This window comes from Phoenix dactylifera, chromosome 14 (assembly GCF_051530095.1).
Source record: "Phoenix dactylifera cultivar Ajwa chromosome 14, Ajwa_hap1_PhDact_Kaust_v1.1, whole genome shotgun sequence".
Classification (NCBI taxonomy): domain Eukaryota; kingdom Viridiplantae; phylum Streptophyta; class Magnoliopsida; order Arecales; family Arecaceae; genus Phoenix; species Phoenix dactylifera.
Window position 1 is genome coordinate 24,265,733 of NC_143203.1, and position 10,225 is coordinate 24,275,957.

At 43.4% G+C, this 10,225-nt stretch overlaps 1 protein-coding gene across 22 annotated transcripts; it reads left to right on the top strand.

Moving 5' to 3' along the window:
• The first annotated feature begins 3,412 nt into the window (after window positions 1-3,412).
• On the top strand, window positions 3,413-8,294 carry LOC103705894 (zinc finger CCCH domain-containing protein 53-like). 22 transcript variants are annotated; one of them, XM_088710570.1, is made up of 10 exons: window positions 3,413-3,821; window positions 4,376-5,530; window positions 5,682-5,858; window positions 5,959-6,138; window positions 6,253-6,344; window positions 6,432-6,707; window positions 6,853-7,021; window positions 7,210-7,428; window positions 7,515-7,592; window positions 7,698-8,294. In XM_088710570.1, exons 2-9 carry the CDS (start codon window positions 4,482-4,484, stop codon window positions 7,546-7,548), a joined length of 2,196 nt encoding a protein of 731 aa, XP_088566696.1. In that variant the 5' UTR covers window positions 3,413-3,821; window positions 4,376-4,481; the 3' UTR covers window positions 7,549-7,592; window positions 7,698-8,294. The 22 variants fall into 22 exon arrangements, 18 of the variants coding, with proteins under 18 accessions (XP_088566696.1, XP_038988280.2, XP_088566690.1 ...); XM_039132352.2 differs by having other exon boundaries at window positions 3,644-3,821; window positions 5,959-6,144; window positions 7,207-7,428; XM_088710564.1 differs by having other exon boundaries at window positions 3,644-3,821; window positions 5,959-6,144.
• Window positions 8,295-10,225: the final 1,931 nt, after the last annotated feature.

Sequence of the window (10,225 nt, forward strand, 5' to 3'; positions counted from 1 at the left end):
TCGAAAGCTGGAAAGAAATGCCGTATTATTTAGATAAATAGTACAAGTGCAAATAACAGCAATTATTCACTGTAGAAAGGGCTATTATGATGCTAAATAACTTAACATAGCAAAACGAGCCTACAACCATTATGATGTTATAAAGGCCACTACTTTTGTCCTTGAACTACATATATTGTAAAACCCAATTTCAACCTCATGAAAACCAGCTAAAATATTGATTGGGCAATGTTTCCATCATAGTCTACTGTTAGAGGATACGGAATTTTGGATAGAGTGAGAGGGTAGATTATATATATATATATATATATATATATATATATATATATATATATATATATATATATATATATATATATATATATATGAGTTATTTCAAAAAAAAAATAACTACTCCCGTTTTGCTTCGTGGTGGGGCTTCGACAACTCAACTATCTTCCAATAGCCTTATTTATTGAGTACTATCCCCTCATAGCTCAGCCCATTACCCTTTATTCCTGGCTCAAGCTAGTTTGCTGCTCTAAGGAAATTAAGATTATTTTCAGTTTAAAAAGGCATTAGACACAATTGAGATGTTTTCAGTATTCAGCTCAATTTGAAGGATATTCAGGGAAATCAGAGGCTAGATAGCGAGGCAGGACAAATCTACCATTTCAATTTTCCAAAAAAAAATAAAAGAGATTATTCTACCACTTTAGTTGAGACATAAGCAGTAGGATCCCAGTTGTATCCTTTGCATGAAAGAAGAATACATGTTCCTGCTCTTGCATCCATTTCAAATATTCCACACTCCATCAGCCATGCACACCATAGATCTAACACAAAGGAACGTGTATCCTTATTTATTTCTTGAACTAATAACTGTATTGAAGTTCCTTTGAATCAAATATAGACAGATTTGAGTGTTGGATACATCATTGCTAAATTTCTGACAAAGGATTTTGGACTTAACTCAATTATGAATCTGTACTTAGGAATCCATTTGCTAGATTTTGGACTAACACCGCCATTTGGACATGGCCGTTGCCGGATTTTGGGCTTCAGCAGCATCTTACAGTTCTGCCAAAACTTTTGACAAGCGAGAAAGTTTTCAGTTTGACACCAAAAGTTCAGATCATATTTCGGCTTAATCTGCTCAGTAATCGGCTTGTGCAGGTTTCAGGATACTAACGAATGCACTCACACTTGTTTGGTCGACAGGTCTGAGGTAGCTGATAGCTATTACAAAATCGAGCAGAGTAGAAACAGCTGACTTCCAAGGGTGAGTACTCCAGTTCGCCCAAATAACCAATCACCTCAGGTATGGAGTTAATTCGAGCCCTCTCACCTCAGACCACAACTAGAGGCACGAATTATGGTTGGCATCCGCATGGTTACAGTATGTTCCGCTATCATTACTACACAAATGATTGTGGTTGGATCTCATGCGGTTACAGTGGAATCTTTGATGGTCACAACACGACCCAGACTGTTAGATGCGATTTCGAGGGATTCTATATCCTTAACTATAAATAGGCCCAAGGACTCTTTAACTGGTAGATCCATAGCTAAATGGGACTCTATCCTGCTGAAATATTCTTTCTAATTTAAACATCGGAGGGCACAGACGGAGCAAAGTTCCGACGAGTTCTCTAATCTTATTTGTTGTCTTACATATCGATGGAAGTAGCCTGTATCAGCGATCCGAAGATCTGCAGCAACAAAAATAAAAGAGAAAGGAGATAACTAAGGTAGAGACATTAGTAAATCTAGTACTCTTCGCTTCGTGATATTGCTCTTCTAAGCAATATATTGACCGATATATTAATACCATATTGATCAATATCTCGGAATATGTCAATTAATGTTGTCCAAGATGGTAAAGGCTAAGATTTTGCATATTATTGGTAGGTGCTTGGTGCGCATATAAAATACAAATCAAGATCTCATCCGAGATCAAAACCTTGGTCTTCCTTTTAAGTTTTTGGCCAAGCTTTAAGAAGGCTGGGTTGGTTAGATCTGACCCATATGCCAGATTAATGTTAGCCTCAAAAGTGACTTACCAAGATGGTTAGGTCATTTGGCCCCTACCTAATGCTTAAATTGGCCACTTTTTCTCCTTTTCCCCTTAAAAGTCCAGAGGATGGACTTTTCCAGACAAACCAGTTCAATAATAAGAAATCAAAAATTCTAATTTGAATCATTTAGAATTCGGCCCAACCGATTTTATTTGGGGAAACGATAAGAATGCTCATCAATATTAAGCGACGGCATATGATAATAAGCAATGCCGGTTGATTATTACGAGGTGAAAGCGAATATCCTTATAGATTTCTAAAAGAGAAAATATCGTGCAATGCGTACCATGTAGTCCATGAATTATATGTACCAAATATCTTGAATTGCAATGCGACAACTCATGCGGAGCATGGTTTATCGAAGCAATTGGATATCCATCCTACCCTTCGACGGGCTGATCCCCACTAGAGTTGGGCACTGGGCCGGGCCGCGGGCCGTGCCGGGCCGTGCTGGGTCACGGGTTTCTAGCCCACGGGCCGTGCCGGCCCAGGCCCGGCCTGGCCCCATAAAAATTAATGCTTCATAAATTTTTTTAATAAATTAATACATATTGAAAACTAAGGATTTATTAATATAAAGCCACCTTAATGGACTGTTGGGAGGGGCAAAATTGGAATTTTTCCAAAATAGCCGTTGGAAACGGCTATTTTTCTCCCCCCTCTTCAGACGGGCCGTGCCAGGCACGGCCCGCCAATAGACGAGCCTGAGGCCGGGCCGGGCTACTGTTCTGTGCTGAACGGGTCGGGCCAGGCACGGCCCATTTAGACCTCGAGCCCGGTGGGCCTGGGCCGGGCCGGCCCGGCACGGCCCAATGCCCAACTCTATTCCCCACTCTGAAAGCTAAGCGCACATGTAATTTTGTTGGTTGTATTCATAATCATTATGTATGATATTTTTGTAATAGTAAAAGCTGGGGCGTAGAGAGTAGAGATTGAGACGGGGAGGTAAATGGAGAGACACAGAAAGAGCAGAGGGAAACCATTTACCTATATGACTTGAAAAAGCTACATAGATTGCATGCATCCATTATGGCGATATGGAAAAGTTGTGATTGAGTAGACACTGAAAACCCCAGCACTCATCCTATTCCCCAAAGGACAAAAAAAAAAGAAAAGGGAAAACCATCGCTCCCCCACTTTCGAGTGCCAAGCTTCATGGGTTAATTGACAGGACATAACATTGCACTATCAATAAATGCTTTAAAAACGTGTAAAATTTTCATCAATAAAAAAAAAAATCATACAGCTAATTATGTGTAACTATCTTATTGTGTCCTTCTCAAATGGAACATGTTGTGCATTTGGACACGTAAATATCGTGTTTTTATTTCAAATAGCGTCTGACACAAATGATCGAAGAGCAACAGCAGCATGACTTCAAGCAATTAGCTAGCGTCCCTCTCTGCTCACACTGGAACCAGGTTTTGTGTTTGAATTTAGAATGCGGCGCTCTCCTAAGTTTTTATATCATGTCGGCACTACTTTTTCTAGACTCATTATATTATCAACGTAATATATGATTGCTCTGTTACCTATTCAGTTGTAATCTAATTTTTATAAATATAAGTTTTGCTATGTGTTTGTTTATAAACAAAAAGCTGCATTATAACCAACGACGGCAACAAGTCAGGAACACGTAAGGAAAGGGGCGAGAGAGGCCCAAAACCACGAAACCGATAGTTCAGGAGAAAGGGAATTGAGCACTGGAGGAGAAGGGTGGGTTCGTGGGGTCGTGGGAGAGACGGAGGACAGAGAGACAACAAGGTAAGGTCTCAAACTTTATCCCAAAGCTCCAAGCTTTAGAGTTATTTGAGTACATTCAGATCCCTCCCGCCTAAAAATCACTAGAGAAGAGATAAAGACAACAGAGAGAGAGAGAAACAGAGACCAGAAGTATAAGCTAGTGGAGAATTAGCTCTCTCTCTCTCTTTCTCTCTCTCACAGCTATGGAGGCGGTGATGCGGCCGAAGAAGAGGGCGGCGAAGGGCGGTCGGCGGCTGTCGTGACCTCCGCCTCCCCCACCGCCACCGCTACCACCTCGGGAAATGGTGTCAGAAAGAAAGCGGTGTAGAAGCAAGGGGAAAGAGCCTCGCAGCTAAAAAAACAACCGGAAAGCGGCGAATTTTTTTTTTTTTTGTCTTTTAAGAAAGAAAGAAAGAGAACTCGCTCCTCTCCTCCCTTCCACCCGCGTGATAAATAGAGTTCCTTGCTTCTCTCTCGCGCTCTCTCTCTCTCTCTCTTCCTTCCTTCTTTTGATGCCAATACTCAAAAGAGCTTCTTTTCCTTTTTTATTTCCTTGTTTTCTTTTTTCTTTCCAGTCCAGTGGTTGGTTGTGCTGAAAAAGCGAGGAAACGGGGCAGGAGAACAAAGAGGAGAAGAGGGGGGAATCTCCAAGGTCTCGTCTTTGTGCTGTTCTTCGATCCTATGGACGCCTATGAGGCGACGAGGATCGTCTTTTCCCGGATCCAGAGCCTGGACCCGAAGAACGCCTCCAAGATCATGGGGCTCCTCTTGATCCAGGACCACAGCGAGAAGGAGATGATACGCCTCGCCTTCGGCCCCGAGGCCCTCGTCCACTCAGTCGTCCTCAAGGCCCACAAGGAGCTCGGCCTCGTCCCCGCCACCCCTTCCGCCGCCGCTACAGGCGGCCCTCCCTCTTCCTTCCTCCTCGGCCGCCAGAACTCCTCCCCTAGACACCTCGGTGGCCTCGCCGTCAGCTCCACCACCTCATGGGCTCCGCCTCCTGTCTTCCCTAGTAGTAGAGATGTGAACAACGTCACGCCAGGCGACGATATCCAGGGATCGGCCGAGCTCGTGAGCCCCAGCAACCCAGCGGTGGCGTCGCCGTTCTACGGTGGCGGGGAGCTCATCGAGGAGTCCCAGCTCCAGGAGCAGCTCTCCTTCCTCAACGACCCCGCTGCATCCTCCGTCCAGGTCTCTGCCACCAACCCTGCTCTTGGCCTCCAGATCTGCCCAAAAGGCGGCGACTTTTTCTACCCGGACGACGCCGCGGAGTGCCGGAGCCCGAGCAGCGGCGGGGAGGGCATGCTTTTACCTTGCTCCATAGTCGGTGGCGGCGGCTGGGGGAAGAACGGCGGTCACCATCGCCGGAGCTTCTCCCTCGCCGACGCCTATCTCGGGTCGGACGCGGCCGGGGCGGGGTTCGGGTGGCGACCTTGCCTCTACTATGCCAAGGGGTACTGCAAGAACGGCGCCAGCTGCCGGTTCCTCCACGGGGTTCCCGACGACACCGCCGTCGCCACCATGGCGGCTGCCGGCGGCAAGATGGACCCCGTCATCGAGCAACAGTGCCAAGAGCTTCTCCTTAGGTACAAATCCCAGAGTTTGGGCGGCGCCTCCCGGCTCATGGCCTCCGCCTTCCCTTATTCCCCAACTGGATCAGTGCCGGCCTCGCCTTCGTCCTCCATCAAATGCATCAACTCTCTCCTCCAGCAGCAGATCGAAAGCCAAAGGTAGCTCCTTTACACGAAAAAAACAAAGTTCCGCAATTTCCATCATCTCGAATCGATCTCATGGGGTGATCAAAATCCCATTCCTTTCTCATGGGGTGACCCACGGTTCATTTCTCGAATCGATCTCATGGGGTGATCAAAATTCTCACAGGGTGGCAGCAGCGGCGGCGCTTATGCTCGGCGGCGACGAGACGCAGAGGTTCACGAGGTGGTCTCGGATGGAAAGGACCGACCTTGCGGCAATGTCGAACCGTGGGTCGCGGCAGATCTACCTCACTTTCCCGGCCGACAGCACCTTCCGGGAGGAAGACGTCTTCAACTACTTCAGGTTGGCGTTCAGCTAAAGTCCCAAAAGTAAAAAAGATGATCTTTTTTAGGCTCGCAGTCTTTACTAACTCGGTTCTAACGTTTTCCGGGCGGGATTGAAGCATCTATGGGCCAGTACAGGACGTAAGGATACCGCACCAGGAGAAGAGGATGTTTGGGTTTGTTACCTTCGTCTACCCAGAGACGGTGAAGCTGATCCTCGCCAAGGGCAACCCCCACTTCGTCTGCGACGCCCGGGTCCTCGTCAAGCCCTACAAGGAGAAGGGCAGAGTCCCCGACAAGTACAGGCACTCCACCTTTCCTCTTCCAAATCCCATTCCTTTCTAAATCAACCACCACTTTGTTTCATCTTTTGACTACAAACTGCAAATTCTACTTCGTGCCCTCTGATTCAGAAAGCAGCAGCAGGCTGAGAGGGGGGATCTCTCCGGGTGTTCTACTCCCACTAGCCTAGACTCCAGAGACCCCTTTGAACTGTCTAAACTTGGTGAGCATTTTTCATATTGATGCCATTCCAACCTCCTTTTAGTCTATTTTAGCTTCATTCGTATTAGTCTTGCCAACTTTTCTCCAGGAGGACCAAGGATGTTATACAGCAGCAGCAGCAGCAGCCATGAGGCAATTCTGAGAAGGAAGCTAGAAGAGCAGCAGCAGGTGGCGGAGCTCCAGCAGGCAATTGAGCTCCAAGGCCGGCGATTCATGGGCCTCCAGCTCCTCGACCTCAAGACCCGAAACCAGATAACCGCCACCGCCACCGCCGCCACTACCACCACCATCTCAACATCCGCCATTGTCACTGCTTCAACCGATGGAATGATCTTCAGTAACCAAGAAGAAGCAACATCCCAAGGTTAATTAACTAGCAACCCTTTCACTGTGTCTATCATCTTTAGTTTTAGAGAGTACAAGTAACATTGTTGGTGAGTTAATGAGGGATGTACATTATATGCATCACTTTCCGTTTATTGATAGAAGCCTGAATAGTACTGCTGCAGTGGCAACAGGCATCTCCCCAGGGGCAGCAGCTGCAGTGGCAGAGCAGCAGCAGGGCAACAGCCCCCACGGTGTTGCTCGCCAGCCAGCACTCGATACTAACGCCGCTGCCGACAAGGAGGAATCAGCCGAGGAGGCGACCCCCAATGAAGATGGCCGTCTCCAAGGAAGGTAATATCATCTGAAGTTTACATAGAAACTATCGAAAGAAAACCACCCCTATTTACTCTCTTCTGCCATGCATTAATTTCCAAGGTCAGGAGGCCATAGTTTTTGTCTGGTTGTGTTTTATTGCTTTCACCATTAGTTTGGTGTTTTCTAATTTTTTTTCGTACTCTTTGTGACCATGGCATCAGCAGCGTGGAGCACAACCTCCCGGATAGCCCCTTCGCCTCGCCAACCAAAGCTTCCTTCGCCGGCAACTCGTTCTCTAATTCATCATCCGCCGAAGCGGACTTAGCCTCCGCTTCCCTCTCTCAGAATAACAAGAATAACCATCTCATAACCTCGGCGTTTTTCCCCGACTCTTCTACGCATGACATGGCTTCCTTCAGCTCATGCTTCTTCCAGCTGCCCAGGTACACAACTATCAACTCTATTTAAGTTGTTATGATTTATGTACTAAGAAACAACGCTCAAACCGCTGCTGCTGTGATGCTATTAGGTTCTCTTCTGGCCATGGAGCAGTGAGGATGTGAAGAGGCGAAAGGTTAGCTCGAGGGAGCCTTTCCTCCCAGTTGGAGTAAGTTGACAGCCTTTTCATCACTAGCCTACCATTAGCAGGCAATAATGATTCATGTTCAAGTAGTGTTTCTAACCTTTGATTGTTCATTATTTTATGTGCCAGGATAGAAGCAGGAAACAAGGAAAAAAGGACAACAAATTAGGTTCGCATGTCACCTTTTTTCCCTTTTTTTATTAGTCTAGTTACAGACAAGAAAAGGTTGGGACGCTCCATCACCTACCTCTAAACCATAAAGACTGCTGCTGGTGGTGGTGGTGGAGGAAGACGAAAGGGAGGAAGGAAGCTGTGTGAAGACCATAGCTATCATATTTCCCAATCAATCAGTACAGCGTACAGTATTCTACTGCTGATGCTACCGCTACTTCTATATACCTACGTGTCCACCCACCAAATACGTTTTAATAGTTGCATACGTACGGAGTACAGACACCGAAACAGAAGGGGAGAGAGAGAACAGGCAAAAGCCAAACTGATTTCAGAAAAGAATAGCAAATGTAACGGGAAAGGATGAAGGATCACATCCTTCGTGGAGAATAGAGAATCGAGAGGACCGTCGCGTCGCCACTGTATCATGTACCACCTTTCCCTTCCTCTCATTTATTTTTTTCTTTTTTACTATTACTTTACTGTAGGAGGTGACAGGAAAACCAAAAAAAAAAAGAGAAAGGAACCCGATAAATGATTACTGCTCGTTTTACATCTTTATATTTTTCATTTTGGATGCTCCTTTTGTATGTGCACCTGCACGTAATCAAGGTGGCCTATATGTACGCTTCGTAAGTTACGGTCCTCCATTCGTGCTGCATGCACAATTTCGGGACGTTGGATTGGTCGGTGCCATCAATTGCATGTATTTTCGCCGATGCTCTTCGTTTAAGATGATCGATCCTTGTGGTATTATAAGAAAAGTGCTGAAGCTCGTTTGTCATGTCATGCCTAGTTTACCCGTTCCTATGTGCCTTGTTGATTGGTTTAATCACACTTTGGCCCTCCGCATTAATCCCCCCAATGCTACATTCGTAAATCGAACATTATCATGAGGTTTTATTAACCATATGACCAACTCCAACTCATCACACTCTCAGCAATCTCTAAACTCAGTCAAAGGTCCAAATGGTATCAAAGCAGAGGTCCTGAGTTCGAATTCTGTCTCCGCACTCTTTAACCCCATTATTAAAAAAAATTCACATATTAGGCTCGCCCATTAAAAAGAAAGTCCGGCCCATATGTGAGGAAGAGTGTAAGAAAATATAGAATATATAAATAAATCTATTTCATCCTATCAGCTTAAGCTTTTAGACAAAGTAGTAATTTTACCTAGATGAACTGTAGGTATGTGCTAGAGCTTTATGTAGTCTTTTATTTTCTATATCCATCGTATGTCATGCATTTATATCCATCGTATGTCAGTGGTAATTATACCAAAAAAAAGAAGAAAAAAAAAAAGAAAAAAAGAGGTGCAATGACTTGAAGCTTCCCCGCATCTCTACCCTAAGGCACATGTTCTCGTCTTTTATTTCTTTTATCTGGGTCACTTGATTTTATACGGCTACAATTCCTTCACTTTTTCCAGAAAATAGGAACAGTAAAGGTTATATCTAACCTCCGCATCCGAAGAGGAAAATATATCATCCAAGCTAAAAAAATCTTTACTGAAAAAAAACTCTAATTTAGAGTTTCTCTCCTAAATAACTATGTAATTCTAAACTCAGTAGACATATTATATTTATGATATAATATAATATTATATTAATATTATCGCAATACTATGTTTTTTTTCTATGTTGATATTATTATTATATCATAATAATCATATTTTACTAGTATAGTGTTATTATATTTTAATATTATACTATTCAAAATAAATATTTTATAAATTAAGCATATTTTGTATACGAAGAGCTAAAAAATTAAAAATATTATGCAGTGTTTTTATAATTGTTATTTTTTTATACTTAAAGATTTTTTTTTTTGTTTGGTTACCGAATAGGTGTTAAAGCCCTATAATAGTTCAAAAATATAATTAATAAATAGTAAATAGCTTTTTGTTAAAAGCTTTATTAATAAAAGCTCTGTTTTCGAAAGTTCTAGCCAAATTCAAATATCCATCTATGACTCGACATCTACGGATCTTGTGGTCTAAATATGAGATGCTATGATGTCAAATGCAGAGCCATGGGGGTCCTCTCTCTCACCTCATCTTTCTTTCCTGTAAACTAGGGAAAGCAATTCAATAAGGAAGTGTCTTCCTCCACATGACAAGAATTAAGGCTGAAAAATGGGCAACTTCTGATCTTCCAGCTAGAGAGAATCACTCAACCAACAACATTTAGTATTGGCTGCGATAAAGAAAAATTAAAAACAAATTACTCAATTTCATTCTTTGTGGAATTTCTAAAACTTTATTTTTGAAAGTATTCATATGATATCGATAAAATTTTTATATCCCTATATTTATGTATGAAACTTTCTCCCAAGCTCTTAGAAAATAAACTATTTATGATTATTTGTTGTTTATACTGCAGCTATAGAGCAATAGTAATATTTAATATTAAAACTTAAGGTGTATAGTTTGTTCTTTCTTTTAATTTAACGTCATCCTTCTTCTTTCTTCAATATTTTTTTATTGT